General features: G+C 36.3%; 2 protein-coding genes across 6 annotated transcripts in view; one reads left to right on the forward strand and one right to left on the reverse strand.

Moving 5' to 3' along the window:
- Positions 1-25,764, reverse strand: part of RUNDC3B (RUN domain containing 3B) — a 148,537-nt gene extending 122,773 nt beyond the window's left edge. For 2 of the 5 annotated variants that reach the window (XM_086696783.1, XM_086696781.1), the window contains exons 1-2: positions 25,295-25,467; positions 6,427-6,542 (exon numbers count right to left, since the gene is read on the reverse strand). In XM_086696783.1, coding sequence (XP_086552909.1) covers positions 6,427-6,542; positions 25,295-25,416 — 238 coding nt within the window. In that variant the 5' untranslated portion in view covers positions 25,417-25,467. Of the gene's footprint in view, positions 1-6,426; positions 6,543-25,294 lie in introns of those variants that run through there. The other 3 variants (XM_086696784.1, XM_086696782.1, XM_086696785.1) reach the window with 3 other exon arrangements.
- Positions 1-27,364, forward strand: part of ABCB1 (ATP binding cassette subfamily B member 1) — a 248,730-nt gene that overhangs the window by 45,299 nt on the left and 176,067 nt on the right. The window lies entirely within an intron of this gene.

Here is a 27,364-nt window from a genome sequence, read left to right on the forward strand (position 1 = left end):
CTCAACAATTCTGTACATTACTCAGTGCTCATCATAAGTGTACTCTTAAACCCCTTCACCTATTTCACCTATCCCCCTACCTTCCTCCCCTTTGGTAACCATCATTTGCTCTCCATAGACAAGTAAGAGTCTATTTCTTGGTTTGTCTCTTTTTTCCCCACTGTTCATTTGTTTTCTTTGTTAAATTCCACAAGTGAGGGGCGCCTGGGTGGCGCAGTCGGTTAAGCGTCCGACTTCAGCCAGGTCACGATCTCGAGGTCCGTGAGTTCGAGCCCCGCGTCAGGCTCTGGGCTGATGGCTCAGAGCCTGGAGCCTGTTTCCGATTCTGTGTCTCCCTCTCTCTCTGCCCCTCCCCCGTTCATGCTCTGTCTCTCTCTGTCCCAAAAATAAATAAACGTTGAAAAAAAAATTAAAAAAAAAAAATTCCACAAGTGAAATCATATAGTATTTGTCTTTCTCTACTGTAGCATCATACTCTTTAGCTCCATCCATGTTGTTGCAAATGGTAAATTTTAATTCTTTTTTTATGGCTAGATAATGTCCAGTGTGTGTGTGTGTGTGTGTGTGTGTGTGTGTGTGTGTATCACATCTTTTTTACCCATTCATCTACTGATGGACATTTGGGCTGCTTCCATAATTTGGCTATTGTAAATAATGCTGCAATAAACATAGGGGTACATATATCCTTTTAAGTTAGTGTTTTTGTATTCTTTGGGTAAATACACAGTAGCGTGATTACTGGATTGGAGGTTAGTTCTATTTTTAACTTTTTAAAGCAATTATATTATAAATGGGGGGGGGGGGTAAAGGGAAATAAAGGCATAGTTTTTAAATTTAAGACCAGAAAACAATGATACTTTTGATTGTGATTAAATTTTGTATATACAACCTAATACCTGGAGCAACCACTAAAAAATCTATGCCAAAAGATGCACTCAAAAACAATACAGACAGATAAAAATGGAATTCAAAAAAACACTCAAGTAATCCACAGGAAGACAAGGAAAACATTAAAAATAGGAAATTATTGTATTTTCTTCCTTATCATCTCATTTCTGCTTCAAGGCAGTTCTTCAGCCAGTCTATTGGTGACAAATTGCTTAGTTCTCCTTGTTTTGAGAATGGCTAGATTTCCCCTTCAAAACTGAAAAATAATTCTGCTATAGGAGTCTGTGTTGACATTTTTCTCTTAGCACTTAAAAGAAGTGCTTCCATGGTTTCTGATAAGAGATCTGCCATCATTCAAACAGTTTTTCCTTTACAAACAGGGTGTCATTTTTCTCTGGCTACTTTCAACATTTTTTCCTTGTCTTTATTTCTCAAAAGTTTAATTATAATGTGTCTTAGCATGAATTTCTTTGGATTTACTCTGTGATTCACTTAGTTTCTCAAATCTGTATGCCTATGTCTCTTGCTAAATTTGGGAAATTTTCAGCCATTATTTTTTCAGCACCTTTTCAGTACATTCCTTTCTCCTCTCACTCAGACCCTTTGATGAAAAGATTTAGAGCTTTTATTATAGTCCTACAAGTCCCTGTGGCTCTGTTCATTTTTTAAGTCCACTTTCTAATTTTAGATTATTTTTAGTCTTTGTTATTTAGATTAAAATTTTTCTATCGTTCTCTCTTCTAGTTCACTGATTTTTTCCTCTGTCCCCTGCATCTTCTTGTTGAGCCTATCCATTCAGCTTTTCATTTTGGTTTTGTACTTTTTGTACCGAAATTTCTATTCAGTTGTTTTTATATCTTCTATTTCTTTGTTGATGTTGTCTACTTTTCATTTGTTTCAAGCATGTTTCTAACTGCTCACTGAAGTATTTTTATCATGATCAACTTACGATCTTTGTCACTAACTTAATACCTCTGTCATCTCAGTGTTCACATCTACTAGTTGTCTTCTGTCATTCAATTTGAGATTTTCTTGGTTCTTGTTATGACAAGTGATCTTCATATGAAACCTGGACGTGTTCATATTATGTTATGAGTGTTGGAATCTTATTTCACTGGCTTTCCATGACAGTTCTGGCAGGGGAAGGTAAAGTGGTGAGATCACTTCATTACTGCCAAGTGGAGGGAGAAGTCCAATTTTTCCAGTTGACCTCCACTGACATTTGAGAGGGGAGTTCTCATTACTGCTGGGTGGAGGTGGGAGTCCAGGCTTCCTACAAGGTCTCCACTGATAATGCATTGGGAGTATTCTTGTTACTGCTGGGCAATGGTGAAAGACATCAATCTCCAAAATGTCTCTTCTGACACAACCTCAGGATGGCAGGGAAATGACCCCTCATTACTGCTGGGTTGGGAATGGAAATCCAGGCTCTCCATTAACATGGTGAGGGTGGGAGGTAAGATAGGAAGAGAAGACTCACAACCAGCCAGGAGGGAAGAAGTCCCAGTTCTCAAGTCCCAGTTCTTTGCATGGCCTTCTTTGATACCACTCTGATGATGATGGGGGACACACTGTTACAGCCTCAGGAGAAGGGAATTCTAAGTCCCCCACTTAACCTTTTCTAGCCTGGGTGGGGGTGGTACCACACTTCTTCTGTGGCATTTGGCTAAAGTAGAGCTGTTACTAAAAGTCTTCCACCTTGCTTTCTGTACATATTGATGTCTATAGGCTACTGGCTTACCCAATCTTGGTATACAAGGCAGTCAGAAAATTCAAAGAACCAATCGTGTTATTCCCAAAGTCTGAGAGTCCCTAGAGAGTCTTTCTTCTTCTCCCTACCTTTTGGGGTCTTCATGTATTTGTTTTATATAATAATGTCCAGGCTTTTAGATATAGTGAGAGAAATAGGAAAAAATAGTCCACTTCATCTTTAGGAGTTTTAAGTTTTTTTATTGCCACTTCATCCATCTATATAGTGGATGACAAAGGAAAAAATACAGTATTTATCCCTATCAAACTTCTACACAGGCAACTAAGAGAATTAACTAAAACATAAATTAAGCAATAGTTCAATTTCTAAAAATCTATGGGATTTGACTTGGTCTCTATTTCAATGAAAACCAAAAGTGTGATGTGGGAATCAAAATATCAGCATAATCTTAAGTTCTGAACTAATACAGTGTTGACCTATATGAAGCACTTTACTCAGCTATGAGTATCAGATTTTAAGAGCAATACTAATAAACCAGTGACAAACCAGAAGAACAACTAAGACTGTGGTGGTTCCAGAAGGTTGAAGGAACTACAGATACATTACCTAGAAAAAAGGAGAACTGAGGACAAAGAATTATATAATAGCAGTCTTTTAATATTACGTTCAAAACTGAAAAACAAAAAAGCGGCAGAAAATATATCAAAGCCAAGCAAATAGTTTGGCTTCATTTATATAAGCGTTTTCTAACAATCTAAACTGCCCCAAAATGTGATGAACTGCTTTACTATCCTAAGTTCTCAGACATCAGAAGTATTCAAACAGTCTGTATGTCTACCAGTCATGAATATTGTTGAGTGGATTGCTTCAGAAGGACAGAGATTAGAGAAATTTTTAATCTGTGATTCATGGTGCTACCTGAAGTAATGCTACAGAGTTACAGGGTGGTGGGGTACAACTACTGCTGAGCAGGTAAATGCCCAATTTTCTCAATCTGCTTCAACCACACACTCCAGTTACACAGCCAGTGTCTACAGTTGCTTTTATTAGGGCAGGTGCGGATGGGGTGGAGAGGAGGAGACTTTAAAGTAAATAAAAGTTCAAAAATTAGTGAAGACCTGAACTGATGTCTCTTTGAATTCTATATTCTGTGATTAATTCCTAGTTCTCAGCTATCTTCCAGGAAAATAAGATCATTATTTTACTGAGAGAGAACTATAAAGAAGATTAATGTATGTAGTTTTAAAAGCTTCCTTTTCAACATTGGGACTTTTAGAATGAATTAAATAAATAACTGTTTCAGTTTTCCACTTTACAAGTGTCAGTACAGCCTATTTGTGCCTGGGGGTGGATTTTACCTTTCTCTGAAAATTTTAGTATTTAAAATGCCCTTTTATTTCAAAAATAAAAAGTACCTGGAGGAAAGTGAATCTCACAAACCCACAAAGTTACACATTTTAAATCTGTACTTCTATAAAGACAAACATTGGAAAAATTAGTTATTACATACTAAATTTTAGGTGAACACAGTGTACCACAAAAATAATTATATAACTTCTCCAAAAGTAAAAGCAATTTGTTATATATCAGAATACTAATATACAGAAGTCTGTAGACACCCAAGTCTTTAAAAATAGCTCATCTCAGGGGCACCTGGGTGGCTCAGTCAGTTAAGTGTCTGACTTTGGCTCAGGTCATGATCTTGTGGCTCATGGGATAGAGCCCGACATCAGCTCTGTCCTGACAGCTCAGAGCCTGGAACCTGCTTTGGATTTTGTTTCCCTCTCTCTTTGCCCCAACCCCACTCACACTCTATCTCTCTCTCTAAAATAAACAAACATTAAAAAGAAAACTTTAAATAGCTCATCTCAAAAGTTAAGTATCATTTCATGATTCATATCTGTACTAATTATAGTGACCACATTAGTCAATCTACAGGATCTTTTTCAAAAGCATAGTTTAAATTATTAATTTTACTTAGCCTAAAAAGACAACACAAATTTCACTGTATCATCATTCTTACTTTCTTAGTCACACTAGTGGAATCCTTATCCATAAATCAACTAGAGATTCTATTTTCAACATGGTAGTTCAATGGCTCCCGTGAAATAACATTCACTGGGGGCACCTGAGTGGCTCAGTCAGTTAAGTGTCCAACTCTTCATTTCAGCTCAGGTCACGATTTCACAGTTCGTGAGAGGGAGCCCCACATTGGGCTCTGTGCTGACAATGTGGGGCCTGCTTAGGTTTCTCTTTCTCCCTCTTTCTCTGCCTCCCTTTCTGCCCCTCCCCTACTCACATGTACCCTCTCTCTTTCAAAATAAATAAACATTAAAAAAAAGAAATAACATTCACTATTAAGTAATTCTAAAGATCTATCATCTATATTTTGCTGAGGCATGACTCAGAAGATGGCAGACTGTTGTGCAGGAGGGGTCCACTTATGTGGTCAGGAGTATGCCCAATCACTCAGCATGGATATCTCAACATGGCCTGTTTTCTGCTGATAGTTGTTTATGTATTTTGTGAGTGATTCATATGCTAAATGGTACACTGAATCAAGGGAACTGAGGTCTTGTGATAACACATTTGTAAATTTTAAAACACATCAAGGTCTACTGCGTTGCATGTGTTTTCTACTCAATTATTATTTATAAATTTGTACATATAATTCTAAAATATGATTACCACAATATAGTAACCTGGACAATATCTCAAAGTATTCTCATAGCCTTTGCTTTTATAAAAACTTATTTTCTTATAATAGGTAACATTAATGGCAGAAAATTTAGGAAATGCAGTACAGTAAAAATAAAAAATAACTTTTTAAATGCAAAATAACAAACTTTTAACAGAAAAGCATTAGTGATGTTATGGACCCCATTTTAAATTACAAAGGGCTGACTGAATACAATTTTGTTTTTCCATGTAATTAAATTCAACCCTTTGTTAGGCCCACAGGACTGCTCAAATGATTTAAATAATTAATTAAGAGTAAAGACGTGATGCTTCAAAAAGCATCAAAAAGCACAGAAAAGAATTAACCACTAGGTTAAATTTGAGATTCTCTTAAGTTGTATTACCAAAGTAGATTATTGATTTGAAACTATACCATTAAGATAGTCAAAATAATAAAAACTTAAGTGAAAACATCTGATGATCAAGTTTCCTTTAGGAAAATAAGATAATGGAATTAATGTGATAAAGTTATTATTTATTACTACTCACTTATGCTACATAATATTTCTTGATGTTATCCGCTATATTTTATAGGTATTTTAATGTAAATATTTTTTATAATTCGGAGAAACCACAGACTCTTCTTTCTAATGTGAATATATTTACTGATTTATTTTAATAAAACCATAGTTAAGCATCTTTTTACATACCTCTTTTAACTATGGTAAAAAAAATTTTCAAAGAGTCCAAAGTTTAACAAAGTAAAGATTAAGCAAACAAATGTAATGCCTGGATGCATCTTTGTAAATTGGTTAAAATAGCATGTAGAAACCTTTGAAGATAGGCTACCTTTTAATTTAAGCTTTTGTTTTAATTACTTATGGAAAGTGACTCTGCTGCCTGTATGTGACAATACATTCAACGCTTTTAATGCATCCTGGAAACAGGTATAAATCTGAGAACAGAAATTCTTTTCTTTTTGAGGGACAAAGGACAAGACAAAAGATTAGGCATTCTAAAATCAGTTTTATGTTTTTCAAGATGGAGTATGGCTATTATCTAAATCATACCAGACTGTATGGCTTGTAAAATTTCAAGTTTATTAAAAAGAAAGCTGTCGAGGAATATAAATACATTAATTCTGTTACCTTTTAGCCGGTGACTGAGAATCTGTTCCAAAATAGCTGCAAAATTGTTAAATTCAGGAGAAGAATCATCAATTGTCTCAAAGCAGGACCGATCAATCAGGGTCTTCACTGAAAACCTGTGGAAAAAAAAAGAGAGTTGATTCATGCACCCAACTAGGAAAAATGGAAAGAAAGCATTTTGAGGAACTATTACAAAAATACTTTCTAAGTATTACATATATTGAAAACTCTACCTATTTAAATTAACTCTGTAAATAGAAAATTTTATTTATTTATTTTTAATATATGAAATTTATTGCCAAATTGGTTTCCATACAACACCGAGTGCTCATCCCAAAAGATGCCCTCTTCAATACCCAACACCCACCCTCTCCTCCCTCTCATCCCCCATCAGCCCTCAGTTTGTTCTCACTTTTTAAGAGTCTCTTATGCTTTGGCTCTCTCCCATTCTAACTTTTTTTTTTAGAAAATTTTATATAAATATCAGGCTTTCACTTATATATTTACTATCTACTGATCACAGTAAGACTTACGAATAGCTCACTGTTAACAGTCATTAAAGTCAGAATCTTTAAAATGACCTAAATTAAGTCCAAAAAACTCAAAAGCTACAATACTACTTCTAAGAAATGTGTCCAAATGCTTTTAAGAGTTTTGGAACACAATATTGAATAAAACAGGATGAGAGAATGCATGAAGTGTAGATCTGAAGTTTTTATGACCTTTGTAAATAGGAAACTTACAAATCTGCCAAGTGAGCTAGATTTCTCTTATCAGAATGTCCTTTGTCTCTATTTTTGACTGTCAATAATCAATGTGTTTTCCAAGACTTAGTTCAAATGCCACCTCTTCAAGGAAGAAGTATCCTCCTGAATATTCCCAGCACAAGCTAGCATTTTGTTCATATCTTCCTTAAGGAACAATTACAGTTTATCCTACTGCTGTTATGTGTGGTATCAATCTTACTAAAATATAAACTCCTTGAGGGCAGAAACATATCTTCTGCACATTTATATGTTCCTCAGCACAGAGGACAATGCCTTGAACACTGTTGTCAGTACTTGTTCATTTATTTGTAAGCCCTATTTTGAAAGAACAGCAAAAAAAATTTAAATGCCAATATCATGGCAAGACAAGAGAAAATGTTTATGATTATTAACATATAACAACATTCGTGTAACCACCAAAGTCAGGATACAGGACAGTTCTGTCATCTCAAGCAACTCCCTAATGCCATCCCTTTATAGCCATACCCTCTAAAGGGTGACAAATGAATGCCTAAGTAAGGACAATCTGTGAGGAAGGAGGCAATTGAGATAATTATGAGAGTTGTTAAATAATTAGAAATGTACACTATGAGGGAGATAAAGGAATACAAACTATTTCTTAGGCTTTAGGCTCGATGGTTATACTATTCAATCAGGACAGAAAACACAGGAGGTAAGTATAAAGGGAAATATAAAGAGATTTGTTTATATGGATTACATCTAAAAACTATACTAAAAACTCTCTTTGCTGCCAGGTGTAATGTATAAGGAAATTATTTACAAAACTAGTGAAACGTTTATATAGTTAACTAAAATTTAAGTTATTTATTTTGAAAGAGAGAACACAGCACAGGAGGAGCTGAGAGAGAAAAAGGGGAGAGAGAGAGAGAGGGAGGGAGAGAGAGAAAATTCCAAGCAGGCTCCTCACTGTCAGTGCGGAGCCCCATGTGGGGCTCGAACTCATGAGATCATAACCTGAGCCAAAGTAAGATGCCTAACTGACTGAGTCACCCAGAGGCCCCAATAGTACACTATAATTTAAAACAGAAATATTGGGAATTTTTAAATGTCTTCTCTATAAAAAATTTACCAAGAGTAGTTTGAACAGTGCTTACATTCTTACTGTATAACTTAAAATACGGGCTGAGCATATTTTCTATACCTTGGCAAATTATTCCTTTCTAAGTCTGGATCAGTTTCCAATACATGTATTTTTTTAAGAGTGAGAGAGAGGGTGCATGTGAGCAAGGTAGAGAGACAGAGAGAATCCCACAGGGGGCAGAGGGGAAGGGGGAACAAGAGAGAGAAGCCAGGCTCACCCAAAGCAGGGCTTGTGCTCACCTGATTCAGAACTCAAACTCATGAAATGTGACATCATGACCTGAGCTAAAGTCAGATGCTTAACCAGTTGAGCCACCCAGGCACCCCGAGTTTCCAGCATTTTATCCTTTTCACTTTCAACTGTGAAAATCTCTGAGAGGTCCTATAACGTGAAATGGCCTGCCAGTGCCACTTACGCTGGGACCTCCTTTTTGGCACAACCACTCTGTTCACTTAAATCAATACATCTTCCTTCACTAAGTTCCTATGATTGCATACCTGAATTCCCTTGAATAGCAGCAATGTCAATATTCCTGTGATCTACTATTTTTTCTATAATTCCACTTGTTAAATTCAAATTTCACTTCCAATATTAGCATTTTCTATTTCTTTGCCACTCTTTCAATTATCCATTTTTGTAAAGCATGTTTTTATCACCAGAACACAAGGAGGCAACACAACTACAGGTTTTGATTTCTGTGTATGAACTAATAACACATGAATAGTGACCAATGCTAGACCCACTTACAAGAAGTGATGTCTTTGGTCACTAATCATGATGTGCATTTAATGACAGTGATTCATAGACTAAAGCACGAGCAACAAAATTTTATTTTATGCAATTACAGTTAATATATGGTGGTGGTCAAACTAGAACTATGTTATTGTAGGACTGGTATTAGCTAATTTTCAGGTACCTGAAATTAGTACATACTGGAACTGTGCAAAGTGAGGACCACCCCATTTATTTATTACAAATGAAATTAATTATGTTCAAGTAATGTATTTTTATAAAACATATATTTGCCAAAACAAAAAATTAGCATTGGTGGTATAGTGGTGAGCACAGCTGCCTTCCAAAACAAAAAATTACCAAGAATAGCATTGTTGTACATCTCTGCAAATATCTTCTTTTCAAGTTTGTTTATTTTGGGATACAGAGAGAACACAAGCAGGTAAGGGGCAGAGAGAAGGAAAGACAGAATCCCAAGCGGGCTCTGTGCTGATGGCAGAGAGGGGGCACAGAGGGGCTTGAACCCACAAACCATGAGATCATGACCTGAGGTGAGATCAAGAGTTGTATGCTTAACTAAGCCACCCAGATGCTCCTCTTTGCAAACATCTTTAATGTTGTGTTGAAGATAATATAGCTAAATCCTCATATCCAATTCTGTATTCAATCTATTCTAATATTATACACCATGTGGCTCTGGAAAACTCCACTGTACACTTGTTAAAGAATGGGAACAAAAAAGGCAAATTAGGTCTTAAAATTAAGAAAATAATTTTTTTTTAATTTTTTAAAAATTTTATTTAAATCCAAGTTAGTTAACATATAATGTAATAATGGTTGCATGAGTAGAATTTAGTGATTCATCATAAGTGCCCTCCTTAACACCTATTGCCCGTTGAGACCACCCCCCAATGCAACAAGAAAGTAATTTTGACCTTTTGGACCTCTGATAGAGTGAGGATCCAAGCATACACTTTGAGAATCATTCTTTGTATGTAATTCTTTGTATGTGATGAAATAACTAAGGCATTCTTTGTATGTAATGAAATAACTTTTCTCTTATGTAACCATGATGGCAGTAATTATACACACACACACATATATATATATCTCCTTGAGAGAACTGAGGAAACAATTATTCAAATAATTTTTTGGTTAGGGCAAGTAACCTTGACTGAGAAAAGCTAAGGAGGATTAATGTTCGGTATATAGTACTATCTGTAACTACAACAAAAGATCAAAAGTGGAAACCATTATGTAAAGAAAAAATATGAACAGCTAACAAGTAACAGTGATGAAGTAGGTCTCTTATACCTAAAAGATAGTCAAGTCAGATAAACATCAGATGAAATGCATGAGTAGATAAACAGAAACAAAAAGAAGATCAACAGATAAACCAGACTAAAGAGGAACCTGAAAACTTGTTTTTGTTTCCTATGTCCATCTCATAGACAATAAATGAAAAAAAAAGCTGCCAATCCTCAGCAAACTTTTAATAATAAATAAGTACAATGTTCTTATTCAGTAAGAAAATGAAAAAGAAATGTTCCTAAAATGAATAAATAAAACTCACAGTTTGGATTTTGACCTAAATAAAAGGAAACTTTGGAACATCTGAACGTTTCCCTCTAATCTTTGTTAGGTAGACTAGAATAGGAAGTCTGATTCTACAATCACATTCAAGGCAAAAGTAACCTACTGCTTTAAAAAATTATGGCATTTAACTAACTTGGATGTAAATTAAACAATAAATAAATTTTTAAAAAATTTTAAAAATTAAAAAAAATTTAAATATGGCATTTAAGATAGTAATGCATATTAGTGAAATGAACAAAAACTTTAAATTTAAAAATAACAAAGTACTTATTTCATCGAAAAGAGCTACGTTTGAACATTCAATTTCTACCTGTAACAATCTGGTAAGATTTTAGTCACTATGGTCCTCCAGGAACAGTACAAAATTCCCTAGCAAATGATCTACTTTGTAAAATCTAACGGGAAGAAAGGCCATGGATATGAATACCTATATTTTGTAGCACCAAGAGCTATATACACATCAATCAGTAGTTAACAAAATACATGAGTCTTTTTATCATGTTATCAGTTTATATTCCTATAGAAGACACTATTTGCATGACAAAAACATAAGATGGTGAATCTCAGAGCATTAAATTACTTTTAACCCAACACCTGAATAAAAACTAAAATAAAAGTTCACATATCTTAAAGGATACCATGAGACACATTTTCTGTTATTGCCAAGCATGAAGATATTTAAGGGTAAGAAAGCATTTTAAATATTCAATTACATCAAAGTTAATAATGAAAAAGGAAGAAAAGAAAGTTTTCTGGCTTTGCTTCATCATTTATATCTTAACTCTCCTCCTGGTAACACAAATCAAAATTTCAAAAGGTAACTTAATTCCTTACAGCTCATGTTTTACTTCTAGCTAGCCAAGTCATCCCACTTAACACTGCTCTAGAATCATGTAGCTAGCTAGCTCCATTATGCCAAAATAATGAAAATCTTTTCCTCCATAACACATTAACTAGCTAAGATGTGCTATAAAAACCAAACCTGTAAAAAGAATTTCAATTCACCAAAAAAAAAAATATCACACAGATGCTGAGCTATTTCCTGATAATGATGACATTAATATTAGTCATCTATTTCCTGAAGAGGACTGATTTTAAAATAATGAAATGACAATTTGATGAATGCCTAAAAATACCAATTCAAGTCTAAGTAACAGCTTTTACATAAGAATTAAAAATTCAAAAATTTACAAAGAAGAGTCTTATAATTAAGCACAGTTTTTTAAAATGTCTCTGTCTGAAAAGATTCTCTTTTCCACTTCCAAAACCCAAAGAAAATTTTTGTTAGATCATAAATAAGAAAGAATGATTGTGAACAAGCCCTTCAAACCTAAAAAAAGCATAAACTACCTTTTTCCCTGTGGCAACATACCAAGAAAAACGAGATAGTTACCAAAACTATGTTTAAAAACTATTATACTATATTAAATTAATTCCTTCTACTAGTCAAAGATTTGTAACATAATTATAACCATAAATAGAAATTATAAAAGTTAAAAGTTTTTATAATGAAAAAAATTATTTTCCTATTTCCTTTTACTGGGAGTCTATAGACGAGTATCCATGGGCCAAATCCAACCAGTTGCCCATTTCTATAAAGTTTTATTGGAACACAGGGGAGAAAAGTCCCAACCATTTTCTCTGGAATGTGTAACCTAAAAGTCTCTATTATAGTGATTATTATTTCTAAAAATTTTGCCAAATCTAAAAATTAAAAGGAGAGACAGAGAAAAGTGTATTTTAAAATATTTTCCTCACCTGTAGTGATAATATTTCTTTTAAAGAAAACTGTTAATCTAGGTACTTTAAGGAAGATAATCTATATAATTGTATTACACCACTATATAAGCAGATAGATGACAACAGATTGCCCAACATGAAAAATATTAGATGCACTATCTTTTTAAAAAAAGGCATAAGACAAAAAATTTCCAATAAAAATACACATCTAAAATTAGAAGCTATCAAACAAGAAAACTTCCATCTTAACATAATTTCATTAAATTTCTTATATGAAAGAACTCCAAATTAAAATCATGTTAATAAAGAATACTTGATATTTTTTTAAGCTTGTTTATTTTGAAAGACAGAGATAATGCGAGTGGGGGTAGGGCAGAGAGAAGGAGAGACAGAATTCCAAGCAGGCTTCACACTGACAGTGCAGAGTCCTCATGGGGCTTGGGGTTCTACAGGGAGCTTGATCCCATGAACTATGAGATCATGACCTGGGCTGAAATCAAGAGTCTGATGCTTAACTGACTGAGCCACCCAGGAGGCCCAAGAATATTTTATACACTTAGATCACATATCCTTTTGGAATCTAACTGTTTTTTATCAAATGACAAACAGAAATATTCAAGTAACATATTTTAACATAGGTAAACTAGTAAACTAGATATTCAAGGTAGCAGTACAGCAAGAGGAAGAACAAGAACTTTAATACCAGAACGCCCTGGATTCACACCTGGCTCTGCTATTATCCATTCCTTGTCAAGACACTTAACTTCTCTGAACCTCAGTTTTCTCAGTAATCAATTACCAAATAATTGTGAAGATTAAAAGAGGTAGCATTTGGGGAGCCTAGGTGGCTCTGTCCATTAAGCGTCCAACTCTTAGCTTTGGCTCAGGTCATGATCATGCCTTTCGTGAGTTCAAGCCTCACACTGGGCTCTGCGCTGGCAGCACAGAGTCTGCTTGGGATTCTCCATCTCGTCTCCCTCTGACCCTGCCCCATTTGCACTGTCTCTCACAATAAATAAATAAAATATAAAGTATTTAATACAGTTTCAACTTACACAAAAGTTATTAAATGTTAGCACACATCCCCTTTCTTTTTAGAGCAACAACGTTTCACTTAGTAACATCTAAGCATAGAAAAAAGGCAAGAATTTCAAGTGTTTGTATGTGAACTGAATTTTTAAAAAACTTAGCAGACAGTAATCATGGTTTATGAACACCAGAAATGCTAAGAAAATGAAGGTTCCCAGTTTCTGATTCTATGGCTCAAATATAAACACATATACCCATACATAATTTAGATTCAGTTCAGACACATCACAGACACTGAAGGAAGCACAACATAAGAGGAAATGCATAGGTTTTGATATATTTGGGTTTTAATTCTACCAATGTTAGGCTTAACCAAACATAAATCTGAGTGAAACAGACATTGCTTCAATTAAAGAATTTCCATGACTAGTCATAAATGCTCAATCTAATATTTTTCCTCCAAAAAGCATATTCTGCATGCATTAATGTATTTTCTTCATATGTTAAGCATAGATGTTTTGTGTTTTTTTAATTTATTAAAATTTTAACTGATATTTTTAATATAAATTTTGAGACTACATCTGGAATACAACAGATGTGTTTTTTAACTATAAATACTAAGAGAAATTTAAAATTTCAAAATCAATTTTCAATTAATTTGAAAATTAAATTTGAATATATGGGAGATATTGTTATCCTCTTCTAAGGACAATCACCATCACTGTAGAAAATGGACAATGTCATTTTATTCAATGGAAAAAAATGTGTGTATTATGTACATTTTCTATCTTTTCAATAATACTTTTAAAATAGTATGCATTTTATATTTTTTTAACCTATTTTTGTGAAATAGCTTCTATACAATTGAAAATTAAAGTAGATTGCTTTGGTAAAGAAATACCAAAAAATATATTTGTTTACTTCAGCCTCACCGTTTTTACTATTATTTTTCAAACACTGGAAGAGATGAATTTCTATTTTTCCATTTCCTCATTAAATTTCAATTAGAGTGACTCCAAGCAAAAGAAAGCAAATTCTTCTGCTGACGCTATTAGATGTTTAAAATTCTACTATCGGGGCGCCTGGGTGGCGCAGTCGGTTAAGCGTCCGACTTCAGCCAGGTCACGATCTCGCGGTCCGGGAGTTCGAGCCCCGCGTCGGGCTCTGGGCTGATGGCTCAGAGCCTGGAGCCTGTTTCCGATTCTGTGTCTCCCTCTCTCTCTGCCCCTCCCCCGTTCATGCTCTGTCTCTCTCTGTCCCAAAAATAAATAAACATTGAAAAAAAAATTAAAAAAAAAATAAAATAAAATTCTACTATCATCAGAGATTAATCCTTCGGGTGACTTTCAAAAATTAAGTGATGATGATTCTTTAATTCGACCTTCACCCTTATTTTGGAAATGTCTATCCTATTATTTTTCATTAATTACAAGTTACCTCATTTGATAAATATGCCTACTGTGTACTAAATGCTGGAAATAAACTAGATGCTGAATAAATTATTATTCCAGTACCTGAGAAATTCATATTCTAGTAAAAGACAAAAGATAATTAGGTTACAGCACAGTTGGTGCTATATTTATTTATATAACCTATTCCAGAACGACTTAAGATTACTTATGGGGGCATATAAAATACCATCAGTTGGCTGCATAAATTAAAACTAGGAAGAAGAGGGGCGCCTGGGTGGCACAGTCGGTTAAGCGTCCGACTTCAGCCAGGTCACGATCTCGCGGTCCGTGAGTTCGAGCCCTGCGTCAGGCTCTGGGCTGATGGCTCAGAGCCTGGAGCCTGTTTCCGATTCTGTGTCTCCCTCTCTCTCTGCCCCTCCCCCGTTCATGCTCTGTCTCTCTCTGTCCCAAAAATAAATAAACGTTGAAAAAAAAAAATTAAAAAAAAAAAACTAGGAAGAAGATAAAAAACATGAGATTAGACTTCCACTTCTAAGGAGGACAGAATAAATGGTGGTAGACCAGTGTCCCACAGAATACAGCTAGCAAAACTGGAGGGGAGGGGGAAGAATTACAGAAATCTTATGTTTGAAGCCTGCAGAGAGTGGCTCCAACAATAAGAATTAGGCTAAGACTCCAAAAAGAGAAAGGCTCAAAAATCAATTGACTGCTATAGCTGCTTTTACCCAGAAACGTCTGCCAATTCTGAGTGTGGAGGGTCTGACTCCCAAAGAAGGCAGCTAGTGGGGAAAAGAAAAACCAGGAAAGCTTTTGGAAGAGACTTGGGAAGCCCTCTAACACGTTGTCATCAGGAGACTAAAATCCTCATCAAAAAGTCTCTGAAAAACAGAATAAAGCATTTGGTAGTTCCAGAAAACAAAATAATACTTTAGGACTACCAGAGAAAGGGTGCTGAAAAATACATCAAACCTAGGTTGAAAACCCTGGATGGTCAGAGGCAAATGAAAGGCTGAGCAAGACTTAACAGGGTTGGAATACAGCCTGGATTCAGCATAATTCCTGATTGGATGGTGATCAGCTACCATTCTATCTTCCAAAGGAAGATAACATCAGTAAGGAAAGTGAGCATTATCCTATACTACGAGCACTGGGCATTAGAATGTCCTTGGCCATGTTTTTTTCAAATGGATGAGTGGACTCCACCTGTTTACTCTGTGATCTTTTTCTACTCTGTTCTAATTAATACATTTGACACGATGGTTGGCAATAGGGTAAGTATAATGGCATTTAATGAACAATAAAAGTGCTAAAGAAAAATTTAATACATACTCTCTGGCATTCAATAAAAAAAAAAAAAAAAACCTAAATATGCCAAAAAATAAGACTGCATGACAAAGAGAGGAAGAGAGAAAACACAAAAAAAGAGACGCAAGACAATCCAAATATTCCAAATCAGTGATGAGAACTTTAAAATAACCATGATTAATATGACCTAGGGAATACAGGAAAAGATGGATATAGATAAAAAGATAGGCATTTCTATCAGAAGACTAGAGTTTATTAAAAAGGAATCAAATTAAAATTCTAGGACTATATGAAATTAAAAACTATTTAATGAGTTAAACAGTAGATGAGAAACATCAGAAGACAAGATTAATGAAAAGAGAAGTCAATAGAAAATAAACAAACTGAAGCACAGAGAAAATGAAGAGAAAATACAGAAAAGGATATAAGGCAAGTGGAGCCGGGTAAAATTTATCATATATGTAATTGAAGGTTAAAAAGATATTAGCCAAGGGGCGCCCGGTGGCTCAGTTGGTTAAGTGTTTGACTTCAGCTCAGGTCATGATCTCGTGGTTCATGGGTTCCAGCCCTGCATCAGGAGCTGACAGCTCAGAGCCTGAAGCCTGCTTCAGATTCTATGTCTCCTTCTCTCTCTGCCCCTCCCCCACTCATGCAAGCGCATGCACATGCACGCGCTCTCTCACTCTCAAAAATAAACATTTTAAAAAATTTACAAAAAAAAAAAATTAGCCAAATCTTTCCAAACTTGATGGAAGATCAATGGCATGGTAAATATGTTGGTAAACGCAAACGTGTATTGCCTGAATATCAAGTGTAAAATACAGTAATAAAAGAATCTTGTAGAATGTAAAATATATGTAGACTTAAAATGTCTCAAGATGAGAATGAATAAATGGCTCTAACACTACTGGAGAAGCAGTGAGAGTTAGATTTATATTTCACTGTAACAAATCAAGAGTAACTGCTAAAAGGATAGCAATCATATGTATAGAAAATGAAAAAGAATATATGACTAACAAGTCCCTAGAAAAACTGGAATAGTGGAATAAATAAAAAATACTTTACTGACATATAAGAAGAAAAAAAAAGTAAACACAAAGAGTTAAATGGTAGCTATAAACCCAAATATAACAACATTAAATGTAAATAGACTAAATACTCCAAATAAAAGGTTGGATAAGAGGCAAAATTCAATTCTATCCTGCCTATGAGACACGTTATATTTAAGGACAAAAAGATTAAGGGGCACCTGTGTGGCTCAGTCAGTTAAACGTTGACTTCAGCTCAGGTCATGATCTCCTGGTTCATGAGTTCGAGCCCTACTTCAGGTTCTGTGCTCACAGCTCAGAGCCTGGAACCTGCTTTAGATTCTGTGTTTCCCTGTCTCTCTGCCTTTCTCCTGCTCATGCTCACTCTCTCGAAAATAAATAAACATTTAAATAAAAATGTTTAAGGACAAAAAGATTAAAAGTTAAGGGTGGAAAAACATACATCATACATACAAACATTGGCTGAAAGAAAGTTTTATCTAATAGCAGACAAAATAGACTTTCAGGCAGTAACAGTATTAAAGACATTTCATGATGACAAATAATCCAACCCCTAGGAAGAGATCAGAACTCTTAATCTGCACATACCAACAAAATACTGACAGCTAAAATGACACACTAAAAGAAGAAATAGACAAATGTACACTCAGAGACAGACTTTAACATACCTCTCAAAATCAGATAGACTAAGCATACAAAAACCAGTAAGGTTACAGAAAATAGGAATAACAAAATTAACATACTTAGATCTAACTAGCATAGACAGAACATGCAATCAATGACAGAATATATATGTTTTTCAAATATACATGAAGTATTTATCAAAACTAACCATATGCTGTATCATAAAGCAAGCATAAACAAAATGTCAAAAGTTTAATTTTTTTTTTCAACGTTTATTTATTTTTGGGACAGAGAGAGACAGAGCATGAACGGGGGAGGGGCAGAGAGAGAGGGAGACACAGAATCGGAAACAGGCTCCAGGCTCTGAGCCATCAGCCCAGAGCCTGATGCGGGGCTCGAACTCACGGACCGCGAGATCGTGACCTGGCTGAAGTCGGACGTTTAACCGACTGCGCCACCCAGGCGCCCCCAAAATGTCAAAAGTTTAAAAGCTTTCAGAATATGTTCTCCGCAGAGTAGAATTAAGTTGGAAATCAGTATCTAAAAATAACTAGAAAACCCTAAACTGTTGGAAAGATAAAAATTTTTTAAAATAATCCCTGAGTTGAAGAGGAAATCCCAACATAAATTAGAAAACATTTTAAACAAATTAATAATAAAGACACAACATTTCAAATCTTGTGAACAATCCCAAAGTAATGTCCAAGAAGCGCATCTGTATTTAAAAGGTATTTACTAGAAAAGAAAGGCTGAAAAACAGTAATCTAAAACCCCATCACAAGAAATTAGAAAAAGAACAAGAACTTAAATAAAGGGTAAGGAAAGAAATACTACAGACTTTTTTTAAAGAATAAAAAAATATTTTAAGAGGATATTTTAAAGGTCTTAGGAATAAATTTGATAACACACATGAAGAACTCACTGAAGGCTGATTCAAGAAGTAAAAGGAAATCTGAATTCTACAGTGTCTATTAAATAAATTAAATCTGTTACTAAAAGACTTCCCACAAAAACAATTAGCAGTTCAAATTTCTTCCCTGGTGAATTCTTCCAAAAGTTTAAGAAAGAAATAATCTAATCTTACACAAATTCTTCTGCAGAAGAATATTTCCCAACTTGCTTTATAAGGTCAGATAATCTAAATGACAAAACTAAACAAGGACACTATAAGAACAATTACAGATAAATCTCTTTCATGAACATATATGCAAAAATCCCAAAAGAATATTAACTCATTAATATATATATTATTAATATATATGTTATATATAAAATATATTATATTAAATATATGTAAAAGCATATATTATATATATCATATATATATAATATATATTAAAAAGTTAACAATATAGCACATGTTTTTATTCCAGAGTAGTTTAACCTCCAAAAGTCAATCAATATAATTTACCACATAAACCAAAAAAAAAAGAGAGAGAAATTATGTTTATTTTGGTAGACAGAAAAAACATTTGATTGCAAATACCTGCTTCATGGTAAAATTGTTAATATTTTCTACAATAATGTGGTCCTAGGGAGTGCAGCAAAACAAGAAAACAAAGGTGTAAAAGTTGAAAAAGGAAGAAATAAAACAAGCAGATGACATGACTATATTCAAAATTTTAAAAAAGACTGCAGAAAATCTGTTAGAATAAGTAAACCTGGTTAAGATTACTAGATCACAAAACAAGTATTTTACAAGGTTGATTTTATGTCTATGCATCAGCGAGAAAAAAAGAGATTGAAAAAAATTTTAATGATTTGTTACAATATAAAAAATATAAACAAATAGGTTTAAAAAGAGATATTCAAAACTACCAACATGTTTGAGAAAAATTTAAGAATATTTAAATATATGAAGGGTAACGTTCTTTTTCTTGACCTGGGTATGAATTACACTGTAGTGTTCTCTTTGCAAAAAATTCACTGAGCTATGTGCACTTTCTGTATACGGATTATAAATCAGTAATTATTTTTTTAATGTTTATTTATTTTGAGAGAGACAGCATGCACATGTGCAAGTAGGGGAGGGCGGAAAAGAGAAAAAGAGAGAGGGGGAGAGAGAGAGAAAAGAATCCCAAGCAGGCTCCATACTGTCAGGCACAGCCTCCATCCCACAAACCATGAGATCATGAGACCAGAAATCAAGAGTCGGAATCTTGGGGCACCTAGGTGGTTCAGTCAGTTAACTGTCCCACTCTAGATTTCAGCTCAGGTCATCATCTCACCGTTTGTGAGTTACAGCCCCACATGGGGCTCTGCACTGATGGTGCAAGCTGTCCCTTGCTTGTCCCTCCCTCTCTCTGTCCCTCCCCTGCTTGGTCTCTCTCTCTCAAAATAAATAAAAATAAACTTAAAAAAAAAAGGAATCAGAATCAACCCACTGAGCCACCCAGGTGCCCCAGTAATAATTTATATGAAAAATGTGGAAACAAAGAACAGCTAAGAATAAGGCTAAATGCAATACTCCCATGTTCTACCTATCATTTAAAGCTTGGCTACAGATTTAATACTAAAATTTGTAAAGCTGTGTAAGAAAAGAGAAGTTGTCAGTTACACATTTGTGTCCAGTAGATATAAATACACCAACTGCCTAGAGATAGAATTCTTGGCACTAAAATAAGACCGATATTTCTCACAGAAATCTTTACAAAAAGAAGACACTTCTTGACATAATGATGTTCTTGACAACAATGTCAAGAAGACCTGTGAATGCTTCTTCTGATGACCCACAATATAGGCTAGCAGAATCTTACCAATACACAATTTTGTAAAAGCAACTGGTGAAAGGAGTGTGTGAACATACCCAACTGCTTTCTGATGATTTGGACCGACTCAGAGACAGGTCTTTTAAACCTGTAAGACTGAATAGAACAGTGGATAAGCTTCACATATTCTCCCCTGAGTATCTTATCTTTCAACTGAGCTTCTCAAATTTATCTATCAGCAGTGAAGTTACGATAAGCAGTGCAGGTAAATGTGTGGAGGACAGCTATTCTCTGTAAGTTGAGTATGAACACATTTTAGCGAGGGAAAGAGATAATAACCTTCTATGAATGCTGAGAAGCTTATCCAGGACCAATAGCTGGAAAGATCATCATGCTACCTCGGTTGTGAATACCTACTATCAGGGCTCTAACAATCCTTAGAAATGATACTGAACCTGCTCCAAGAGAATACAACTAAAAATGTTGATCAAAGACCAGACCCCAAGTTCTGCCACACATAGCATGACTAAAAGAGCTTTCACCAAAAATATAATCACTATAGCCAAGGGATGAACAGTCTCATGAGGGATACTCAAGCCAATAGTAACAAGTAGAGTAAGTCACTGGATTTAAAGTTAAAGGATTATATTGCCAATAATACTCAGTAACATTTTACATATCTGCATTTTACCCACCAAGTTCAAGCATAGGAATAGACCTTTTTTCTGATTATTCATCAAGTAGAATGTGAAGTTCAGAGTGCTAAAGATCACTCACTTAACTAAGGCCTCTGGGTGCCTTTTTTTTTTTTTAACATATGATAAATTCACTTATCTGCTTTCCTAGATCACAACCAATTATAAGAAGCATGTGAGGATGGAAGCATAAAGGAAAGAGCTGCCAGAAACAGGCAAAGTTGTATGAAATAACAACTTGGTAGGAGGCGACAGCAGAATACAAAACCAGACAAAAAACTTGAAAGACAATCTTCAGAGGCCATGTAGCAAAAAGCTCTATGTATTTCAAGAGTCCCCAGGGCAGCCACTGCAGAGGGCATATTCACAGAAACAGATTCAGAGTGAAGTCTTTAATAAGGATTTTATTATTCTTTAGAGAGTCTTTTTAAAGAAGGTAGGGAAATGTGTCATCCATTTTTAAAAGCAGTTCACCCAAAATATTTTAAATATTGTTATTTATTATGGCTTAAATTTGAACACTTAAATTAAAAGCTTCAGTTATTCAGAAGACTGTACTCCACAATTAATGCTGAGTAGGGCACTCTAGCTAATGGGAGAATTTTAAGCTTAACTCAAACATTAATAACATGGAAAATATGAGCACCTCATTCCCTGACTACACTGGAAAAATAAGGCCCTACTGTTACTTGAAATAACTTTCAAATTATGAAGTAATATATTCACCTACAGACATCCAAGAATAACTATGTACATCTTATTAGAAGTACTTTAAATTTGATAACCATCATTTGTCTCCACTCATCACACTTTCTCCTTAAATCACTCGTTAATCCTTTCTCCTCACAAGACAGGAAAATTATGACTGTGTGAGGAGTTTCTCTTAAAGAATTGATGTAAAAGCTGAATATTATTTTAAAAGCGTTTATGCATATATATTTAAACTGTATACTGTAACAGCTTTCTCATAAAACAATATTAACCCACAGAAAGAGACTAGATTTAAATTCTTCTTGTCAACAGAAGTAAAATTAAAGGAATATGTAAGCTTTTCAGTAAAACATGAAGCTTAAAAATGACAGAAAAAATGACTAATGTACCTGATTTCCTATGGATGAAAAATGCAGGCTAAAAATAGCCTATAAGACCTTAAAAAATTAATTTTTCAAAGTTCTAAATGGTAGAGAATATGCAGGGAAAATACTAGTTGGTACACAGAGCCAACATCAGTCTACGAATATTTTGGTGTTGAGTGTGGAATATTTAGAAGCCTCAAATGACCTACTTTCTCTCCACCACAATCTGTAAAAAGCATGATAAAATAGTACTTACTTACTAAGTACCATACAAGTATTTTTAAGGCTGCAATACAATGTTCAATGGAACAAAAACAAGCGATGAAATAATTACATACACAATCACAATGTACTGCAATTTAATTCAGGTCTTGACTATCTTAACCTAACCAAATAACCCACTTCAAAAGTTTAACACCATAACAATATTGTTGTTGTATAAGGCTTTAAACCTAAAGAATTAGGAAGATACATAATAAGGTTTCAAAACTAAGCTGCGAATATGCATAACGTTTAAGGGTTAAGGAAAAAGCATTACTATATAAGTATTATAGATACAGTAGAATGATATGTGGTGGTAATGGGGGGGGAACCTTTGCTTTGGTTTGCTTTGTTAAACTGTTCACAAGTTTTCTAGAACATCAGTAGAGAAACAAAATGGAAGACACAGTTCAAAATATTTTTCTTTAAAGAGAAAAATGCACATGTCTCATCTAGCTACCATAAAACCTATGTCTACCATTACCCTGCTCATATTTGGAGAAATTCAAAAGAAAAAAAATGAACACATTTGGCATCAAGACTATTATTAGTTTTAGGGCTGTTACTGAAGCTTACTAATGATCTAGTACAAGATTATTTTATATATGTGAAAACTAGAAAATGAGATGTTTGCATGGCTTGTTAAAGGACATACAACTAGTCAATGACAAGGTAAACTTAGAACTCAAACTCTAATCCAACTTCTTCCCAACTTATCTATCAAATCACCTCTAACTTGATAAATAAAAATTAAAAAATGAATTAAGAGACATGGGTGAGATTCTACAATATGGTAACTCTGAAAGGCAAAGAAACGCAAATGCATAAATATTGATTTGTTCATTTTGCTGAATTAGGGGCAGAGCTACTTAAAGCATACAAATGGCCTATAGTGACTTTTTTTCCCAAAAAGTAAAAGCCTTTTAGACAATGCCTATCAAACAGATCCCATTACTATTGAGATGGATGTAATTTATATAAACTATCGCCTCTTCGGACATAAAGAACAACTTTAGCAGTAAATCCACATAAATACATGTTGAAAAACTGAAATGTATTTTAGCTACAATACTAAACTTACAAGTAAATTATAACTAAGGTCAGCACTGATATTCACAATCGAAAATAATTATGCAAATAAAATTGATGAAAATACAGCTAGCCCAAACAGCTGTCCACACAAATCAGTGTGATATAACTGAAATTTCTTATCCATAACTTAAAATGTTATTTAAATAAGGTTGAGATACAAGCCCTTTTTTCAGCCCTCGGCCTCTGATGGGGGAGATGAACATTAAATAACCTAAAATCGGCCATGACAAAAATGGAGAAGCAAAAGAAATAGTACCCACCACTGAATTTATTCATTCAATAAATACTTCCTGAGCATCAGATGCTATAGTAGGAAGGTTTTAAAAAAGTAAAAAAATATAATTGAGCAAAAAGCTCTCCTGTGAAATTTAACTCTGATGGAGCTTTTATAAAATACGCTACCCCAAGAAGCGCTGTATATGTTGGATCCTGCTTGAGATGATTGTCTTTTAGAAAAATAAAATAATTTCTAATGTAGATAAAATAAAACTAAGAAATCAGCCTTGCTTATTGTTCTGTTTTTCCCAACTTAAAAAAAAAGATTTATCTGGATTTAAATACATTTAAAACCTGTCTTCCTCAAAAGGTTGCATTCTAGACAGCACAAATGGTAAATTAAACCAATTCCACATTATAATATGGTTTACAGCTCTAAGTGCAGTAACAGCGAGGCAGGTCTTCTTGCTATATAGGCAAACATCTGTAACAGTCCAAATTAAAAACAAGTCGCTCAAAGTTATTGAATATAAGTCCTAGTATAAATATCTGTATCTGTATAATGCATAAGATGCCAGACACATGTTACACAGGAAGAAATATACAGACAGAAATTGCAAGGAAGGGAAAGGTGTGATCATTCCCTAATTCTTAGAGGATTACCGATAGTTGCTGCGGAGGTGTTTGGTGAAAAATCAGTTATTTCTGAATACTAGACTTATAGATACTAATTTTTCCTTTTTATGTTTCTATATGTTCCAGAGTAAAGGAATACTACATTTACAATTAGAAAACATTGAAGGAGAGGCAGACGTGGAATAAATCATTGACATGAAGCCTCGGTATCTTCCACAGTCCCACTCTTAAAAACAACTGCAGAAACTGCACTAGCACTGCAATTCAAAAGTGGAGAGAGAAAACACACACACGTAAACACACACACACACACACACACACACACACACACAGCAGGCTTGTTGTAGTAGACACTCAATACTGGTGGAATGAAATGACTGAATACATATGTAAACAAGCCAAAACAAAACCAAAATGCATTCCGATTTTGAGACAACACAGTAAATAATCACAGTGACGACGATTTTACCAAAAGCTAGTTGACAGCTTAATGTGCAGTAAATGAAAGAGCACTTCCTCCCTGCCCTCCTCTTTTACTCTGACACTAGCAGGCAAATTCAAAACAAATCCTCCCCCAGCCCCGCCCCAAGCCTTCTCCTCGCTTGCTTCCAGTGCTGAAACTGACGGAAAGTCCCGGGCCTCAGCTGTGCCCAGACCCCGGCCCCTTTCAGGACGCTCGCGCCGGCGGACACGCCCGGTGCGGCAGAGACTGGGGCTACAGCCCCGGGTCTGCGGGACCCCCAGGGAGCACGCGCGCTCGCCCGAAGCCCGAAGCCTGGGGCGCCGGCGGCCCCCTCCCCTCGCAGCGCTCTGCGGGCCGCGCCGTACCTGCACACGGTGATCAGGTTCCTTCTCTCCACCGCAGCATTGCGGGCGCTCAGGCTCTTCTTGCCGCCGCCGCCGCCCCCGCAGCGGCTCCCGCTCAGGCCCCCCAGGCTCCGGGAGGCCATGGCGGGCTGACCCCGGCGCCCCTTTTGTCTGGTGCTACCCTTCCTCTCCACCCCCACCCCCCCACACCTGCTCCGTAACGCTCTTGTTCGTTTTGCGACCGTGGGAGGACACTGTAGGGTCGTGGGAAGGAGCAGGGACCGACGGAGGATGTGGAAGACCGCGGGGTAACCGGTACCCGGGCACTGACGGCTCACGCTCCGCACCCAAGCCCAACACACACACACACTCACTCGCACACACGCGCGCACCTCCCCCGCCCTCGCGCGCGCCGCCGGCCTCGGGCGGCGCGTGCGGGGCGGCGTTGGGCGCTCCCCTGCTTCCTGAGGGACCTCGGCTGCCAGCACGCGCGCGTTCCCGCTGGCCCTCACGCCCTACCGCCCGCCTTCGGCCGCCACTCGCGCCCCAGCTGTGGCGGCCACGGTGAAGCCACGGACCTGGCGCGCGCAGCCCCGCCCGCCCTGCACCTATCAGACCAACGCAGTCCACCTGGAGCCAATCGCGGCACGCGAGGGGCGGGGCCGGCCGCGTGGCCTTTTTAATGCAGCGTGCTGGAGCACCTCCCCGGCGCGTGGGCAGCTGTCAAGACGCCGGGCTCGTGCTCGCCGCACGCGTGCCGCAGGCAGCCAGCGCGCATCGGAGCGGCGTCGCAGTTTGCCCGGGGATTGTGGGATGCGGGGCGCCGGAGAGCCCCAGGCAGAATGCCGACCCTTGCAGAAAGCCCGGCTTTAACCACTAGGATCCCTAGCAGTTGATCTTTTTCCAGCCCTTAACCTCTTCTAAGGTCCTCGGTCCCGAAAATGCAGCAGTCCGGCTGTCACACCCTATCTAGCACTTGACTCTCAGGAATGGAGCAGGGTTTTTTTTTTTGTCCTAATTTCTTCCCCTGGCCTGGAAAACAGAGACAAATAGCCCCAGGGAGGGAAAATGCCCGTGGAATATCCCTCTTGAGCGTCTCATGATGGGATTTCTTGACCGTCCACTCCACGTCGCTCCTACCCTAGACCCAGCATGTCCTGTAGCCAGGACTGACCACCCACAGGAGAACCAGCGCGGTGCTAATGTGCGGTCTTGCCCCTTCCCGCTTCTCCTGGCCTGGGCAGCGACTCCGGGGTTGCGTGGGGAACAGTGAGTCTAGGGAGGGTTGGCCCTTGGCTCTTCTGGGCTGCTCCCTGAGAAGGGTACCACTCTTGTCGCGCGTGTTTGGAATCTAGCGCCCACTTTGCAAAACTTCACCCCCTGGCCTTACCAGCAGGAAGGTCTTGGCCTCTACCTGGTTCTCCCGTACTCACCTATGTGGCGGTCCATCTCCCTTGGCATCAATATGCTCAGATTTAGAGTGAAATCCGTTAATAACTACGGGCCTTGTGGAACCTTCCCTGAATAGAACAAGTACTCAATAAACGTTCATTAAATGTAACTTCAAGTTACATTTGGCATTATTTTGCTGAAATTTTACAATTTTAGTGTCCCCCAAATCCATATAACTTCCACCTTTAATTTTGAAGTTTCTGTCAAAGATGATTGTTATAGAATACATCGTTTAGTGTAAATGGATATCTGGCCTTCATGTATATTATACAAAGGAGGTATTGTTACTTTATGCCGAACACTTTAAAAAGAGTTTTGTATAATAAAACTGTAGATTACTAATATCTGAGTTTGTAAAAAAAAAAAAAAAAAAAGTCTATAGATTAAGGCAAAGACAGCCCTTTCAGCTACTAACTCTAATCATAATAGAATAAAAATCTGTGTAGAAAAAAAATACTTGTCTTAACTAACTTACTGCAATAAACATTCACACATTAAAATTATAAAAAATAACTTAGACTTTAAACTTTATATTTCAAAAATAATAAAAGCAGGAGGGTTTTCTAGGTCAGTGCACTTGTCTCCAAACATTTCTTGTCTGCTCTCTGCCAACATGGAAGCTTTTAAGGAAGTTGCCAT

Source organism: Puma concolor, chromosome A2, assembly GCF_028749965.1.
Source record: "Puma concolor isolate L17-30 chromosome A2, mPumCon1.1.hap2, whole genome shotgun sequence".
In the NCBI taxonomy this organism is placed as follows: Eukaryota; Metazoa; Chordata; class Mammalia; order Carnivora; family Felidae; genus Puma; species Puma concolor.